The sequence below is a fragment of the Aegilops tauschii genome, chromosome 4, assembly GCF_002575655.3.
Source record: "Aegilops tauschii subsp. strangulata cultivar AL8/78 chromosome 4, Aet v6.0, whole genome shotgun sequence".
Taxonomy (NCBI): domain Eukaryota; kingdom Viridiplantae; phylum Streptophyta; class Magnoliopsida; order Poales; family Poaceae; genus Aegilops; species Aegilops tauschii.
In genome coordinates this window covers 499,598,606-499,617,265 of record NC_053038.3, presented here as the reverse complement: position 1 = coordinate 499,617,265, position 18,660 = coordinate 499,598,606, and the positions used below count along the sequence as shown (strand labels likewise).

Below are 18,660 nucleotides of genomic sequence, written 5' to 3'. Positions count from 1 at the left end.
TTCCTGAATCAGATTTCAGTGACAGTGATTATGACATAGATGAGGGGGGTGATGATCTTTATGATGACAACATTGACTTTGATGTTGATGAACAAGCTGAAGAAGAAGAGGATGATGTGGAGGTAGATGACTATTTGCTTGATGATGAAGATCTTAATCTGCCCATTGAGGAAGCAGAGCAGTTGAGGTACAAGTTTACTGCCTTCAATTCAAAGGTGGACATAGTTGCCCCTGCCTTCAAAGTTGGGATGGTCTTTGCTGATGTGAAGGAGCTTAGACTTGCTATTACTGCATATTCTGTCAAGAACAGAGTTCAGATCAAGAAGTTAAAGAATGACAAAACTAGAATAGAGGCTGTTTGTGAAAGAGGTTGCCCATGGTGGCTAAAAGCTGGCAAGGACAACAGGACAGGGGGATTTGTAATCAAGGCTTACTATGGAGAGTACTGTTGTCAGAAGAAATGGAAGATAAGGCAGATGACAGCTAAGTTTCTGTGCCAGTATTTTATAGATGAGTTGAGGGATGACCAGAAAATGTCACTTGGTACATTTGCAAGAAAAATCACCAAGGCATTCAATGTGACCCCTAACAGATGGAAGCTAGCAAGGGCTAGAACTGCAGCCCTGAAAGAGATCCATGGTGATGAAGAACATCAGTTCAGTAGGCTATGGGACTATGGTCATGAATTAAGGACTACAAACCCTGGCTCTACATTTCTGTTATCAACTGAGCTGAAGAAAGACCCAAAATTTCCAATGGGCAGGAAGTGTCTGAAGACACTGTACTGGTCTTATGATGCATGTAAAATAGGGTGGTTAAAGGGGTGCAGGCCTATCATTTTCATTGATGGATGTCACATGAAAACAAGGTTCAAAGGAGTTTTGCTTAGTGATGTTGGAATTGATCCAAATGACTGCATTTTCCCCATTGCAATGGGTTGGGTTGAAGTAGAATGCACAGGATCCTGGGAATGGTTTCTGACAACTTTGAGAGATGATCTCAACATCATTAACACTGCTCCTTTCACAATTATGAGTGACAAGCAAAAGGGATTGATAAATGCTGTGCAGAAAGTGTGGCCAGATGCAGCGCATATGTTTTGTGTGAGGCATATCTATCAGAACTTCAATGAGAAGCACAAGGGAGAGTTGCTGAAGCAAGACCTGTGGGCCATTGCAAGATCACCAAACAAAGTGAACTGGAGGCAGAACTGTGAGAAAATGGATGCAGATAGTTCGGTTGCATTTCATTGGACTGAAAGACTTGATCCAAAGACTTGGTGTAAAACATTTTTCAGTGAATTTCCCAAATGTGACATTCTACTGAAAAATAATTCTGAAGTGTTTAACATCTATATCCTTAAAGGCAGAGAGATGGCAGTGTTGTCAATGCTGGAATATATATTCTACAAAATCATGCAAAGGCTTGTGAGCAAACAAAGAGAGGCAATAGAAAAGTGGGCAGGGCAGAGAATATGCCCAAAGATCAAGAAGACGTTAGACAAGAACACTGAATTTGCTGCAAATTGTCATCTTTCAGAAGCTGGCCAACAAAAATTCAGAGTTCAGTCTGGAAATTCTAGCTACTCAGTGGACTTGTGTTTGCATACCTGTGATTGCAGGAGATGGCAGTTATCTAGTGTGCCTTGTGGCCTTCCATAGCATGTTGTAGGGAAGAAAGAATTGACCCAGAGTTAATGGTTCATGACTGCTACACTGTGGAGAACTATATGAAAGCATATGGCTACACACTGGTCCCTCTAAGGGACCCTAAATACTGGGAGGTGCAGCCAGGATACAAGGTTTTCCCACCAGTGTTCACTAAACAGCTGGGCAGGCCAAAGAAAAACAGGAAAAAAACACCTGAAGAGAAAATCAAACATGGTGTGAGATATTTGAACAAGAAAGGTGTTACAATGCATTGCTCCATATGTGGCAGAGCTGACCACAACAGAAAGGGCCACTACAGATGGCAGGAAGCACTTGTTGAAGAAGGGGTAGAGCTAGTGGATGAAAATTATGATGATCCAACTTTTCTGCAGGTATGTTTCACTTGTAAGTAATAAAGTTTCACTTGTAACTGAAGAATGTTTCAGTCTCAACTGAATAATTTGAACTTCTTCTTTGCAGAACATATACCATACCAGGCCAGATCCTAGGTTAGATCCTAGTGAGTTACCCACCAGCATGGTCTTTCAACATGGCTACCAGAGATAGAGCTAGAAGAGCTCAACAAAGAGTTCATGGCCCATTGCCACAACAGTCTTCATTTGTTGCTGCTGCTTGTGCTGCAATACCACAGCCAAGGGTCACTACAGAGATGAACATTGCTAGACAGACAATGGCAAGAACAACAGTTGACAGAGGAGAAGGATCTGAAGCTACTGGCAGAGGAAGAGGAAGGAAAAGGAGAGGAAGAGGAGAAGGAAATCCAGTAGCAAGGAGAGGAAGAGGAGCAAATGCTATCCTTGGAAGAGGGGCAAATGCAAATCCAGTGCTTGGAAGAGGAGCAAATGCAACTGCAATGCTTGGAAGAGGAGCAAATGCTATCCTTGGAAGAGGGGCAAATGCAAATCCAGTGCTTGGAAGAGGAGCAAATACAAATGCAATGCTTGGAAGAGGAGCAAATCCAGTGCTTGGCAGAGGAGCAAATCCAGTGCTTGGAAGAGGAGCAAATGCAAATGCAGTGCTTGGAAGAGGAGCAAATGCAGTGCCAGGAAGAGGAGCAAATGCTAATGCAGTTCCAGTAAGAGGAGGAAGAAATGTGCATGCTTGGAGAGGCAGGGGAGGAAGAAATGCAGATGCAGGTATAGGAAGAGGAGCAATCCCAGGTGAGAGGGCATGGTGGCTGATGTTTGGAGAAGATATGAGCAACAGCCTAATTCCTGATCTAAATGCTCCCCCTGATGCTTGATTTGGTGGCAGTTCAGACTGTCACTTTTTTTGTTAAGGCCTGAAGCAATGTAAAACATTGAGTGGCCTTTTTTGGATGCATAAAGGAGCATCCAGTGCCTCATTATTTGATGGCTAACATGTTGGAAATATGCCCTAGAGGCAATAATAAAATGGTTATTATTGTATTTCCTTGTTCATGATAATTGTCTGTTGTTCATGCTATAATTGTATTAACTGGAAACCGTAATACATGTGTGAATACATAGACCACAACATGTCCCTAGTGAGCCTCTAGTTGACTAGCTCGTTGATCAACAGATAGTCATGGTTTCCTGACTATGGACATTGGATGTCATTGATAACGGGATCACATCATTAGGAGAATGATGTGATGGACAAGACCCAATCCTAAGCATAGCACAAGATCGTGTAGTTCGTTTGCTAGAGCTTTTCCAAATGTCAAGTATCATTTCCTTAGACCATGAGATTGTGCAACTCCCGGATACCATAGGAGTGCTTTGGGTGTGCCAAACGTCACAACGTAACTGGGTGGCTATAAAGGTGCACTACGGGTATCTCCAAAAGTGTCTGTTGGGTTGGCACGAATCGAGACTGGGATTTGTCACTCCGTATGACGGAGAGGTATCTCTGGGCCCACTCGGTAATGCATCATCATAATGAGCTCAATGTGACCAAGTGTTTGGTCACGGGATCATGCATTACGGTACGAGTAAAGTGACTTGCCGCTAACGAGATTGAACAAGGTATTGGGATACCGACGATCGAATCTCGGGCAAGTAACGTACCGATTGACAAAGGGAATTGTATACGGGATTGATTGAATCCTCGACATCGTGGTTCATCCGATGAGATCATCGTGGAGCATGTGGGAGCCAACATGGGTATCCAGATCCCGCTGTTGGTTATTGACCGGAGAAATGTCTCGGTCATGTCTACATGTCTCCCGAACCCATAGGGTCTACACACTTAAGGTTCGGTGACGCTAGAGTTGTATAGATATTAGTATGCGGTTAACCGAAAGTTGTTCGGAGTCCCGCATGAGATCCCGGACGTCACGAGGAGTTCCGTAATGGTCCAGAGGTAAAGATTTATATATGGGAAGTCCTATTTTGGCCACCGGAAAATGTTCGGGATTGTTCGGTATTGTACCGGGAAGGTTCTAGAAGGTTCCGAAGTGGGGCCCACCTGTATGGGGGGGGCCACATGAACGTGGGTAGTGGGGGCAAGGCCCCACACCCCTGGTCAAGGTGCACCAAGATCCCACCTTAGAAGGAATAAGATCATATCCCGAAGGGATAAGATCAAGATCCCTAAAAAAGGGGGATAACAATCGGTGGGGAAGGGAAATGATGGGATTTCTTTTCCTCACCTTTGCCAACGCCCCAATGGACTTGGAGGGCAAGAAACCAGCCCCCTCCACCCCTATATATAGTGGGGGGCGCATGGGAGCAGCACCCCAAGCCCTGGCGCCTCCCTCCCTCCCGTGACACCTCTTCCTCCCCGCTTGCGCTTGGCGAAGCCCTGCCGGGATCCCGCTACTTCCACCACCACGCCGTCGTGCTGCTGGATCTCCATCAACTTCTCCTCCCCCCTTGCTGGATCAAGAAGGAGGAGACGTCTCTCCCAACCGTACGTGTGTTGAACGCGGAGGTGCCGTCCGTTCGGCGCTAGGATCATCGGGGATTTGGATCACGACGAGTACGACTCCATCAACCCCGTTCTCTTGAACGCTTCCGCTCGCGATCTACAAGGGTATGTAGATGCACTCCTTCCCTCTCGTTGCTAGTAAACTCCATAGATTGATCTTGGTGATGCGTAGAAAATTTTGAATTTCTGCTACGTTCCCCAACATAACAGTGGCATTAAGTGCCCTTTTTGTAACTAAAAACTGTGATGGCAAACATGTGGCATTAGTTGGGTTTTAATGCTTTCCAAAATTCAGTTTAATTCAGTTTGCAAAGTTTAGTTTAATTCTGTTGAATGCTGTTCAAAATTCAGTTAAGTACTGTCAGTTAGCAAAGTTCAGTTATGTACTGTCAGTTAGCAAAGTTCAGTTCAATTGTGTTGAAATGTTTAATGAAGTTAAAAAAGCTTACAAAACAATTAATGAATGCAATTATTTGGCCTACATTCAACTGAATTTTGTGTAAGGAAAAAAGAAAAAAAATGTTCGGTCTGGGTCTCGAACCCAGGACTGTGGGTTTGGTAAGCTAGAAGCAATGCCAGTAGAGTAGTTGTCGTGGTTTGGTGTATTTGCTGGCACTGTTGTACTAATACGGCAACCCACCGTAATTTTTTCGACGGGCCGACAATTCAATTTTCACACCTGTCTTAAATAAGGGAACCCACCGCTCTCGTCGCCCACTACCCACTCCCCACTTCCCTCGTCTCCTCGTTGCTTGCGCTACCCACCTCCATCTCATCGCCACCAAAGAAACCCTCGCCCGAGGTCGAAGCCGCCGCCGACGCCATGGACGACAACCTGGGATGGCAGAGGGCCGTCGAAGATCTGGCCGGCGACGACCAGACGGCGCGGGCGGAGCTGCAGGAGATCGCGCGCTGGTTCCCGAGCATCCAGATGATGAGGAACCACGCGCGCGGCCTCATCAAGGTAATGACAGACGACGAGAAGCGTCGCGCCATGCCCAGCGGCCCGTACGGCATCGTCGGCGTCCACCTGGCGAAGATCCTGCAGTTCGCCATGGGGGAGACTCGGTTAGACGATCCGGACCAGCGCGCGCTGGTGGATGTATCGGTCCGCCAAGGCACCGCCGCAGCAGCCGGATCCCAACCGTGTCGCCTCCAGGGCGGAGCGCGTGCGTGAAGTCGTCCTTGCCGTCCCCACGCCAATCAACAGGGCGTACTGGGACAGGTTTCAGCCTAACCTCCTCCTTCCCCACGACGTCTCCGACGCGGATTCGTCGTCCGACTCCGAGTACGACCACCTCACCTCCGACGCGGACTCTGGCTACGACCCAGAGACCGAGTCATCTCAAGAGTGGGAGGTGGACGTCATCGTCCTCTCTGACGACGAGCCGGATGAGGTGCAGATGGCACCACGGGCTGTGACCATCCCCATCGACGTGGACGCGCTGCCGGGTGTGCCTGACTTCGTCGTCGTCAAGCAAGAGGAAGCGGACGAGGCGGACAAGGTGCCTGCGCAGGAAGAAGTGGACGGCAGGAAGGGGAAGAAGAACGCAAGCAACAAGAGGCCTGCAGATGGGGTGGTGCGCCGCTCGGAGAGGCTGAAGATGTTGAAGGACAAGTGAAGCGGAAGCCTTGAAGGAGAAGTGATGCAGCTCAAGAAGAAGGCATTAGGTATGCTGATATAGTAGAGCAGCATATAAGTTAAGTATTTTGGCAATGTTGTTTAGGTGTGCTCTTATATGTAGAGCATATAAGTTATTTTATGATGCTATGGTGCTGTTAGGTATGATGGTGAACTAAGATGTTGAACTATGATGGTATGGTCAGTTATGCTAAACTAAGGTATGAATGTTGCTGTTTAGGTGTTGAAGTATCCAATGCTGTAGTTAGTTAGTTATGAATGTTGTGGTCAGTTAACAGTTTGAATGTCTGCATGTGTACCTATGGGCAACCAACTCTTTCCCAAAATAGATGGGACCTATGGGCATGTAGTAGGGTTCATATGGTGCACATATTCAGTTAAACATTTAGTTAACTCTGAAAATTTAGTTAACTCTGAAAAATTCAGTTAACTCTGAACCAATTCAGTTAACTCTGAAAAATTCATTTAACTGTCAAAGTTCAGTTAACTGTCACAATTACAGTTAAATGTGAACAAATTCAGTTAAATCTCTGTCAAAAATAGATAGGAGCAATATTCAGTTAAGTACTGTGAGTTATCAGAAATTTAGTGCAATGAGATAACAAATTTAGTTTTCTTCTGAAAAATCATGTACTCTAAATTCTTCTCCTCTTGCTTTAGCACATTCCTCTCCAGCACCAGGTTGTCCCTCTCTTGCACCAGACTGTCCCTCTCCTGCTTCATCAGGTCCCTATCTTTCTCTGCCTTGGCCCTCAGAACTTGATGAATGTTTGTGAATGATTTGTTAGACATCTTCTTCTTATCAAGATCTTCCTTCATGTCAGCCATAGCAAGTTGTGTGTTGCCTAGTTGGGCCACAGCTTGCTCCTTCTCAGCCACCATTTGAGCAAAATCAACCTTAAAAAACCTCAAGTCTTTTTCCAGCTTTTCCTTCTCTCTCACAACCCTAAGATTTTCTTCAGCATGAACTACATTGTCATGGAGCCTAAGCTTGTTCTCATCTTCATACATGCCCCAGATCCTAGCTAGGCTCATCTTCAAAGGGGCAGGCCACTCAGGGTCAACCCACTCCAGATAGCTGCATTTAGGTATCTTCTACAAATTTGCAACTAAAAGAAAAATATTCAGTACAATGAAAATAACAGTTAAATACTGGCTCAACTACACTACAAGTGTTCAGTTTACATGAACAAAACAAAGTTTACTTGAGCAAAATTTGTTAACTGACAGATCTTCAGATTTACAAACAACAAGATTCAGTAAACACTGGTAGATCTCCACAGTATTCACTAAATTTAAAGAACTACAAATAACAACATTCAGTTAACTGACAAAAGCAAAAACAGCAACATAAACACTGAATCTAACTGTCAACACCACAGTAGTATATGCATTTCACTATCAGAACTGTCAAACATAACTGAACGCTGAATCAAACTGACCAAATAAGCCACTAACCTTCTGTGCACAAGCTAGGAATCTCTTCCCACTATCCACTGAATCAAATGCCACCAGCTTCTCACAAACACATTCATGCTCACATCTAGAACTCAGATCTATGGCCAGGCCGCTCCATTCCAAGCACAAGATGGTGGCAGGTAGCTAAAACATAAGTAAATCAGCTTCATTTGCTAACTACCAATGCACACCCAAAGAAACCCTAACCCTACCAGAGAAAGAGATCTAACTTGCACTTCGCTGCTGACTGACTCAGTGTCGGACGAACTGCCAGAATCGCTCCAGGAAACCATGGCCATGAGCTGTGCAAATGTTCAAGGGTTCAAAGCAGGGGATGGGGGAAGGGACCTTGCTGCCGGCGACAGAGGGAGAGGGAGAGGGAGAGGGAGAGCGAGAGTGAGAGCGAGAGGATGGAGAATGGGGAACAGGAAGGAGAAAGGGGGACAACAACGATAGGTGTGGGGTGGGGAAACGGGAACAACAACGGTAGGTGTGGGGTGGGGGAACGGGAACAGCAACGGTAAGTAGTGCGGGTTGAATCAAGTAAACGGCAGGGGCCTATGTGCAAAATTGCTAGAGCTGACTGGTCCACCCTCTGGACTGCCACTTGTCATGCTGTGAGTGGCTGTGGATCAAAACATCACATAGGGTGTTAAGTTGTAGGAGTCCTCAGTAACATTTTGCAAGTTTTGGACTAAAACATCACATTCTGTGCAAGTTTGTGGATCTGGGGTGCTATTACCTCTATAAACAAACAACTCCTCGTGCGCTCTCTCAAGGATGGATTCTCGGCATCTCCTACCTCCAACACGGGACAATCTGACAAAGACTGTTTCCGATAGATACTAGCATCATGCAGCGAGTTGTGCTGGCCTGATGCTTGCACCCAAAACCCCGAATTTCTTTCTAGGGCAAGAGAAGAGACGGATTCCATCCAGCTTGTCAAAAGAGGTGTAAAACATCATCATCATCTTTGAGTCAACAAATAGGTTTAGGAATGGAATCCTCCGGAAAATGGAGGAAAAGTGGCGAGATCCTCCAAGCCAAAGCATCTGGTTTCAGAGGTGGACAGGCCCTAGCTAGAAAAGAAACTTTGCGTGATGCGTTTCTGGACTGGACCATCTCATTCTCAGTTGGAAACGAAACGAAACGAAGCGGGTTAGAGCATCTCCAATAGATGGTCCAAATGTAAAAGTAACTAACTTTTGGACCGTCTAAGGCCAAAAACGCAGCTCTAACAGACGGCTCATATGTAAAAACAATTTGGACCGCGGCCTCCTCGTGATGTAAAATACAACACCTCGCGCTGCAAATTTACATCACGAGGGGCATCTGGTCCAAAACCAGCCGCCGCCCGCGAACGCCCAGCCGCAACTTCCTTTCCTTTCCCGCCCGCCCGCCCGTCCGCCGCCGCCCAGCTGCCTCCACACCCCGCCGCACGCCGCCCGCATCAGATCCGGCCCCGCCCCGCCCCCCGCCGCTGTTTCCACGCCGCCCCGCGGCCCGTCCGCCGCAGCTCCGACCCGCCGTAGCTCCCCCCGGCCCCGCCCCGTCCGCCGCAGCTCCGACCCGCCGCAGCTTCGACCCGCCCGCCCCGCCCCTTCCGCCGCAGCTCTGACCCGCCGCAGCTCCGCCCGGCCCCGGCCCACCCGCGGTAGCTCTGTGCGCCACCGCCCCGCACGCCACCGCCGCCCCGCCCGGCTCCGTCCGCCACCGCCCCTCAGCTCCGCCTCGCCCGGCTCCGTCCGCCACCGCCCCGGCCGCACGCCGCCGCCGCTCCACCGCTCTTACCGCTCTCCGATGGCGCCGAATAAGACGCCGAAGGGCAAGTCGGGCTTCTTCGGCGTGAGGCAGAAGCCCTCCGGTAACTTCGGAGTGGAGTTCTCCGACGCCGGGAGGCGTTGGTGGATCGGCACGTACCCCTCCGCCCACGAGGCCACGCGTGCCTACGACGTGGCGGTGTGGCGTGCCGAGAGGCCTCGGGAGCACCTCAACTTCCCAGAGATCGAGAGTCGGGCGAAAGCGGAGATGCTTGTGCCGCAGGGCATGAAGATGAAGGAGATCCCGACGAAGAAGAAGACGGCGAAGAAGCCATCGGTTGTCGTCAGTGCTGGCGAGACCGACGAGGAGGCGATGGCGAGGTTTGCTCGGGAGCATCCGGAGTACGTCCAGGCCGAGCTGGAGTACTATTGGAAGCGTGAGGCAGAGCAGAAGAAGAAGGGGGCGAAGAAGAAGGACGAGGTCGGTCCCTCGACGGTGATCCCCATCGAGTCCTCTTCCGAGGAGGACTAGGCAGACTTCTCGGAGGAGGAGGAGGAGGAGGGATGCGACGACCCGGAGAAGGAGGAGTTCTCGACGCAGTTCCACAGCTCCGACGATGAGGAGTAGTTTAACTAGTAGTTTGAATAAGTAGTTGAAGTTCATGTATGAAACTATGTTGAATTTGATGTTTGAACTATGTTGAATGGACTAGTAGTTTGTCGTTTTAAGAAATTTACATCTTCATTTTGGACCATCTATTGGAGTTGCTTTTTTAGACCATCAATTTGGACCATCTGTTGGAGTTAAGCTTTTTTCGGAGCTTCAAAACGCACTTTTTGACGGTCCAAATTTTACATCTCCGGTTTTGGACCGCCAAATTTTGGACCATACATGGGCGGCGATGTTTCTTTTCATTGCAGCGAGCCGGTGGGTGGGGCGGCACTCGAAGAGCTGACACTGAGCCTGCCTGCTGCGACTTTCAAGATCAAATGTCGCCAAGTGCCCTCCCTGCTGAGCGCTGATCGGAGTACCGGACCGCTGCTTCTTCTGCCTACATACACGGGCACTGCTGGAGTGCTGGCCACACCCAGACGACGATAAGCCTCCCTCACGCTCACGCAGTCCAGCCCAAGAAATGCTACGTACGTACGTACTTAACAAGTAGCAGCTCAAGATGAGTGACAGCAGGATGGGTAAATAACTCGGATGTGCGGGCAAAGCAGAAGTGCATTCAGGCACAATCAACTGGGTACTGTAGTGGTCATCGACTTCCACTCCGGCACAACGGATTGCTCCTGGATGCTCCATCACTAGCATCAACCTTCTCGGGAATGTGCGTGTCCTCCAGCGAAACAAAATTTATAAATTGAGCGTTGCAGAAAGGACTATGAGCGAGCGAGCAAGCGGGTCAAAGTTAAGCGTCCGTCCGTCCGTCCATTAGCAGTGTGGTTTGGTTGGTTTTATCTGAAGAAAGTCAGACGGAACGTACAAATTACCCCATAACAATCAGCAATTCCAGGCAGCAATGCTGGCATGGTGCTGCTTGTTTAATCAGCTGGTAGAAAGGTTCAACTGATTAAACAAGCACTAGAACTAAAGCAGATGGTAAAAAAGGCTCAAGTGAAAAGGAGCATGGAAAACCTCTCCCGAGTCCCGACCCAACAAAAAGAGCAGCAACTTTTATTTACCAGTGCACGGGCGCGAGTGCACATCCACTCGCCCACACAGATAGTCCAAGCTTTGGCTTCCCACCTCACGGAAGCACTACTAAATTTGGTTGACCGTTATTATGTTTGACTGTTATGACATGTGTCTCTCCTCCGTCCACTTCACTTCTCCACCCTCCGCTGTGAAAATCTATCAAACGGCACAGCTTGCAGGCACCGGGGAGCGGCAGCCTGTGTCCTGCCAGCACCCGCATTTCCGTCGAGCCGCCGTCCCGTCCATGCACCGCGGGCTGCCGGCCGGACGGACGTGCCTCGAGGGCTCCCTGCTATCTCTCCCAGCCACGCTGCCAAAGCACGGCCGTGCAGCCAGCCGCTGCTCGTTGTCCTTGCAGCCCAACGATTTTCATTCACGCGGGACGACGGCGCCATGCATGACAACCGCAGTTCCTTCCGTGGCCGCAGCACCCAAATCCTGCTCTGCCTGCTAGGGCGCTAGGCGGACCAAGGATCAAACAGGGAGGGGGCTCTGAAACCCACAATGCCAATGACGAAGCAGTGGTATCCCCTCTGCTCTGCCTCTGCTGCAACGATCAACACCACCGGGTGGGTTTTCAACACTCCCGTCCCATGTCGCGCGTGATGATTGACGCACGCGCGAGCAGCGGGCGGAGGCACCGCACAATCAGAGAGACAATGCAGCAATTGTGAGACTTAGTGGGCGTACGAACTACTCTACTTGCTTGTCCATCTCCAGGTCCAGGTCCAGGTTCAGGCAAGGCGGTCCAGGCTGCCATTACATCACATCCAGTCCATCCATGCCCACGCCCATGGCCGCCATATGCTTCCCCTCTCCTACATAAACACTACTAATACATACATATATAGCTTTCATCGCCTGGTTTCTTCTTCAGAATCAGAAACCCCCAGCAGATAAACCTAAGGCTCTTCACGCCATTCACTAGGGGCGTGTTTGGTTGCAGTTTGCAACAGTATTTGCATTGCATGTCCATCTCCAGCCAGTCTGGTTCTTGAAATGCAGTCTCATATGCAGCAGATGCAACCTGTTTCGTTGCCTGCATCGCATGGAGGGGCACTTACCCGCCCGCTGTTTGGTTGTCGTTTTTGTGCTTAGGGTGTGAGCAGATGCAAACTTCAGCTGTTTGGTTTCAAACAGCGTTTGTGTTCTGCTCACCCCATTCAAATGTGGTGGCCTTACCACCACATGATCAGCACAACAGCAAGAGCAAACAAAGCAAGCACCCAAATGAAATCAAACACAGCAAGCAAGGAAATGACAGCAAACTACTTAACTACATAGCATAAGTCTAGATTAACAGCAGGGGCATCCTCCTTCCCTGCTCCAAGCCAGGGTGCTACTCCTGGCCAAAATATGAACAAGTTCCCAGCACAAGTCTCGCCACACCATAAAAGTTCAACACTAACACCTTACTTAACTTAACTACATAGCATGCTCGGTGTTACCAACGCAATTGTGCCTGCTGCGACGAAACCTGCACATGACCGAGGAGTCGTGGTTGTAGATCTGAATCTTCTGTCCGAGTCCTGAGATGCGCACAACAACGAGGTCGCCGGGGATGATCTGGTGGCGGCGACAGAAATAGTTTCAGCCCCGGCCAAGCACCATGTGCCCCTTGAAGTTCTAGACCTGCACCCAGAACACGCACCGCTTGTTCGCCGACAGCCTGACCACGTGCGGGAGCCGCTTGATGACCAGCTAGGTGTTCATCACCTCCACGAACTTGCGAGGGACGACGAGCATGGCGAGGTCCTCGTTGTCCTTGATCTGCTGGTAGAAGCGCGGCGGCTCCCTGGCCCCCTCCTTGTGGCCCTGCCTCGGAGATCGTCCCCTTGAACGAGACAGGCTCATGAAGGCGATCCTGCCAGGCAGGTCCACCATCCCGAGCCACCTGTTCGTGGGGATGAAATCCTCGGCGCCCTCAACTCCGGCCACCACCTGAGCTCCCCCTCCGCCACATCCCAGTCAGTCTTCAATATCTTGTCAGGTAAGATGACAAGTATTAGTGCACAAACTCTTTGTAAAATGGCACTGATCAGAGACATTTGCCCAAGAGCAAATGCCGCTGATCAGTGCACAAACTCTTTGAGCAAATGCCACTTATCAATGGCACTTGCTGTTAGGCAAATGCCACTAATCAGTGGCACTTCTCAATGGCACTCGTTGTTAGGCAAATGCCAATTATCAGTGGACTTGCTGTTGGGAAAGTCCACTGATCAGTGGCATCTGCTTTGCTGCAACTGCCACTCATCAGTGCACTATCCTAAACATGGAAACGTCTAAAAATAGCAACAACAAGTGCCAATAGCACCCATGTGCAGCCATGCACATTTGGCAGCATCCTAAAATGATCCTACTACATGCACGTATAACATTCAACACAAACCCTAGCTTGAACATGTATGTTAGCAACATGAACAACAACATGAACATGATCCTAGCTTGAACATGAACATGCCATTTGCATGAACACACATCCTAGCAAGACCCTACCATGAACACACATCCTAGCAAAGCACACTATCATTGGGGATTCTAGCATGAACACAGCTACTAGCATGAACACAGATCCAGTAGCACAAGAAAATTATCCTAGGACACACACTGTACAAAACAAGAACAGATCAGTCCGATTGGATTCGATTGGGATCGCATCCAATCGGATCTGCTAGAATCCTATCGAATCCACTAACTACTAGCACATGCCTAAGAAATAAACCCCTAATCTACATCTATGAGGAAGCATTGAGGGGGTTTGACTCACCGGAGCACGCGCAGCCGCAGCGAACCGAGGCCGGGGCGAAAACCCCGGCGGGAAGGAGAGAGGTGGCAGAGCAGAGGAGGAGCCGGCCCTGGCGACGGCCTGCGGCATCTGCCCCGTGATCATCGCCACGCCGGAGCTCGAGAAGGACGACCCGCCAACAGGAGAAACCCTTGGACGGGGGTCAAGAAACCCCCCTGCCCAATGGGGTCCCAAGAACAAGCGGCTCCATAAACGGCGCCGGCGCCGAGCCCAGGACAACGAGGTCCGGAATAGGCGGCGGAGCAGGAGCGACCGGCACCGCATTGGCCGACGCTGGTGGTGTCCGGCAGCAGATGGGGGACGGCGCTCGTAGCGCCGACGCCAGGTCCCGGCTCGAGTTCTGGAGCCCGACCAGCCATCGCTCCTGGATGCTGGCGATGCGCTGGTCGATGGGGGTCAGAGGGCGGCGCGGCGGTGGGCGAGGCGGAGCTATCGGAGGAGAGGAGAGGGAGGGGCGGTGAGGGAGAGAGGGAGCGGTGGGAACAGTGCGACTGGGCGGTGATAGAAGAGTGGGGGCGAGTTATGAGACGTCCCCTCCGTCTCCCGCGCTGCCCGAGGCATGCAACTGCCTCGCACGCGTTGCCGCGCCCAGCCAGGCTCGCGAGAAACTGCCGATTCGGTAGTTTCCGCCGGACCAGGCTGCGGGCTGCTTTAAGATCCGTGCGGGCATCAAACCGCATGCAGCCCAGGCAACCAAACAGGCCGCGCACATCCCGCGCGGGCTTGGTTGGACTGCATGCGGGCAACCAAACACACCCTAGAGTTGCTCTAGGATCGATAGCTCCTGGTTCCTGCTAATGCAGTGTCCCTCGCTGGCGTTGGAGGCACCTACAATTGGTACTGCAGCGTTGCCTCATTGTAATGCCCATCATCCACTGCTCACTTGAAACTCGTGTCACACACCCATGCAGTAGGAGTACCTCCTGCTGTCAGAAATTCAGAATAGGATGCCAGGCCTTTCTTGAATGCACCACAGTGAGCGTCCCATTCCTCCCATAGAAGTTGAGCCCTTTTTTAAGGCCAACTTCACCGCGCGTCCCCAAACGGACGTCCGTTTTATCCAAATTCTGTCCGTTTAGGTAAGGCAATAGGGTCGTGTCCGGGCCGTTTCTGGGATGCGATGGCGTGCGCCCAACATGCGGACGCATCCCGGCCGCATCCTGTCCGTGTACTTTTTCCTTTGCAAGCCCTTAAATTTTTTTTCATCATTCATTTTTGGTATATGGAAATACATCACCAAATTTTGACTATAAAAGTAAGACCAAAGAAAGCAAGAACCACAAGAATACATTTTAGAAAATATCCAACTTCCATAACTGCTCCTGTAAGTTGGATTAGTGTCTTCTCGATGCATTCATTGTTGATCTGCGGAGGAGCCGCCTCCATATTGCGTGTTTCTTTCTTCTTCGAGTCTAAGGAAGTAGAGGTTGCTTCCTCGCATCTAGTCTCGTGTCTAGCCTCTAATCTAGCAACAAGTGCACTTGTCTTATCTACAGCCTCTATGCTAGCTAAAAGTGCACGAACATCTACTAAATTGCGCTCTATCAATATATCGATGTACTCTTCTTCCCGTACCAAAACTTGCATCCATTCTACACAACAAAATTTGAAGTTAGCACAACTAGTCAAATCTAGAGAACAAACCGAAGCTAAAAAGAGCACATACCCCATTGTTTAAGCACTTGATGAACACCCATCCGGGATGTTCCGGCGTTGTAGACACGCGGCGCACGACCTTCTTTGGGCAGTGGTCACACTTAATGAGTGGCAACGGTGCGCCGACGAGCTTTTGGGCTAGCACCGAGCCCGGTCGACCGCCATTCGTGAATCTGCCGGCGGACCAACGGCGATGTAGATCCGAGCGGCTAGAGGAGGAGCCACTGCCTGCATGTGGCCTTGCGGCCCTACCAGGGCCTTCCGGCCCGGTGCCCGGCCAGTCCATGGCCGGCGCGGCCTCCCACAGCCGGGCGAGCTCAAGACCGACCGGATCCGCCCCAAATTCGGCCGGCGGGTGCGCAAATCAGGTGGCCGTGGTTGGGTAGCTCGGGGGCGCCGAGGGGAAGGGGCTGGGCGAGCGCGCGTCCGAGCTGCACAGCTTGGCGGCGGCGGCGAGGGAATAGTGGGGAAGAGTGGAGGGCGTGCGGCCGGAGGGAGGGAGCGGATAGAAAAAGGCGCCCCTGTACTATCGACGGGCGGGCCAGGGGAGGACACGCGCAGACGGCCCCCGCGTCCGCGTGCTGTCCGTTTCACCCCAAAAGCGGCGCAAATTTGGGCCGAGGATGGGTCGAAAGCGGACAAAAGTACGTTTGCGCTCGCGCGCTGGGCCGCCTGGTTCGTTTGTTTTACCCCAAACGGACGCGCGCGGACAGGATGATATCGCATGGTGGAGTTGGCCAATGTTGTGAAAAGCCATGGCCTTGTTATCATTACTTTACTAGGAGTACTCCACTTGATGGAACTCTAAATTTCTGTGACACGGCCCGGGGTCGGAAGCACTCTTGTCCAATGCCTGTAAACAAGCTCCTACAGTAGAGTGAAACCGGCCCGGGCCCTGGCCCGATCCTGGCTTCGCCACACACACTGTCCAGAACCCTTATTTACACAAAAGAGTCAACTTTTGTCTGGTCACAAACGTGATAGTGGCCACCTTTGGGTGCAACAAGTTGGAACCGATGATGAGCAGAGCACCAACCACAACCAGGAGGCGGCACCGCATCACAATCCTTTTGCCCTGCACAAGACTACTTACTTCCTCCGGTAGTAGAGCAGAGGTCACCAACTTGTGGACCGAAGAAATTTACATGGGAGATGAACAGCCGTATTCTCCTGATGGATGTGCCGTCATGTCAGCGACAACTCCCCAGTACCCAATCTATCTCTTTCAACAGTCAGCGCAGTGTTACTAGTGCTTGCCGATCAACGCATTAGTACTAAGCTGCTCATGCTCATGCTCATCATCAGCAGTGGTAACACTGAGGGCGTTGAGGAGGCCAGGCCAGCAGCGCCTCAGCCGCATGCAGCTCCACTAGCTTAAACAAACAAAGCCTGCGGCGCTCACTGATTACTTACCACTGACTGACACACTGAGTATCGATTAGCCCGCGCACGTACGCACAGTAGACGTCCAAAAAGCCGGAGGGAGGGATGGAGACGTCCCGTCACCTGACCCTGACCAGGATCGCATAAACAAACAGGCGGTGCTGTGCTCTCTGCTCTCAAGGATTCTCAGCATCTCCAAGACGGACAATGACTGTTTCGGATAGCACCACACAGACCGACACAGCAAAAATGACTGACCTGATGCATCCAAAACCCCAAATTTATACCCTCTCCGTCCTGAATTACTTGTTTTAATAAATTAGCCTCGATACGGATGTAGTGTTAGATCCATGTACGTCTAGACGACTCGAACACAAATATTTTAGAACGGAAGTAATATTTAATTGGACTTGTCAAAAGAGGAGAAGTGTGTACAAACGGAGCCGTCCAACAGAAAAAAGGGATGATTTCATGGAAATTCTCAGAGCCAGTTCTATATAGTACTCCCTCCGTTTCTAAATACAAGTCTTTTTAAGGATCTCAATAGAAACTACACACGGATGTATATAGACGTGTTTTGAAGTATAGATACGTTCATTTTGCTCCGTATGTACTCCCTTCGTCCCTCAAAAAACGTATTACATTATGAAACGGAGGGAGTAGTTCAAATTAAAATCTCAAAAAACAAAAACTCCCTCTGTAAACTACTTTAGTGATCTAAACGCTTTTACGTTAGTTTAACAAGGCATTACTATTTAGGAACGGAGGGAGCACAATTCAGGGGACACGTACCGTAGAAAAATCCGGCGTGTAGGTGATTTTATTCGGGCGAGACTTGCGTAAAAACCACTGTAGTGGTTTCCACCAAAAAACTAATTTTAAAACTCGGCGTTGCAGTTGCAGAGAGGACTGCGAGCGAGGCAGGGAGCGGGACAAAGTTAAGCGTCCCTGCATTAGCAATGTTGGTACTCTTGGTTTTATCGAGGCCTGCATTCCCAGAGTTACCCCGCAACAAGGGAGGCAGCGATTCCAGGCAGCAATGCAATGCAATCCTGGCATCCTGATGCTGCTGCTGCTGCTTTGATTAAACAAGCACCAGAACTAATAAAGCAGATGGTAAAAAAGGCTCAAGTGAAAAGGACAGTGGGCACCTTCCTAGCATGGATGGAGGTAAAAGGAGCGGGTTGGAAAACCCGACCTCTCCCGGCGCACGGGTAGGCCAAAAAGAGCAACTTTGTTACCAGTTCACCTGCTGGGTAACAAGTGCCTGCTGCCAAGAAAGAAAGGATGATTCAGTAAGAAGACCATCCATGATGAGCGCCATCAACTCACCACACAAACAGTCCAAGCTTTGGCTTCCCATCAGTCTCACAGCTTCCACCATGACCACGACCACGACCAGCATCCACTCAGCTTACTGCAAAGCAAAGGGCACACAAGTGCACAACAGTAACCTCACAGGTCCAATCACACACACGATGCAGCTATAGTAGCCTAGTGCCTAGTGGAATCCATCCAAGCCCTCCCGCATCAACTTGCTTGCCGCTTGATCACCACCAAGAAAGCAGTCCAACGCCACCCCAGCTTTTCAGACAAGATGATGACAAGTTCCCACCCCATCCATTCCATGCATGCACGAATCACACACAGTCACAGTCACAGCACTGCAGAGATGGAGATTGAGAGTGGGG

The 18,660-nt window shown here is 50.2% G+C and overlaps 1 protein-coding gene across 1 annotated transcript; it reads left to right on the top strand.

Moving 5' to 3' along the window:
• Positions 1–9,458: 9,458 nt before the first annotated feature.
• On the top strand, positions 9,459–9,954 carry LOC141021566 (uncharacterized). The gene has a single exon (XM_073497395.1). It carries the CDS (start codon positions 9,463–9,465, stop codon positions 9,952–9,954), a length of 492 nt encoding a protein of 163 aa, XP_073353496.1. The 5' UTR covers positions 9,459–9,462.
• The last annotated feature ends 8,706 nt before the right edge of the window (positions 9,955–18,660 follow it).

Bases quoted from the DNA above. Each gene is read 5' to 3' on its own strand.
- LOC141021566 (XM_073497395.1), top strand. From the start codon at position 9,463: ATGGCGCCGAATAAGACGCCGAAGGGCAAGTCGGGCTTCTTCGGCGTG.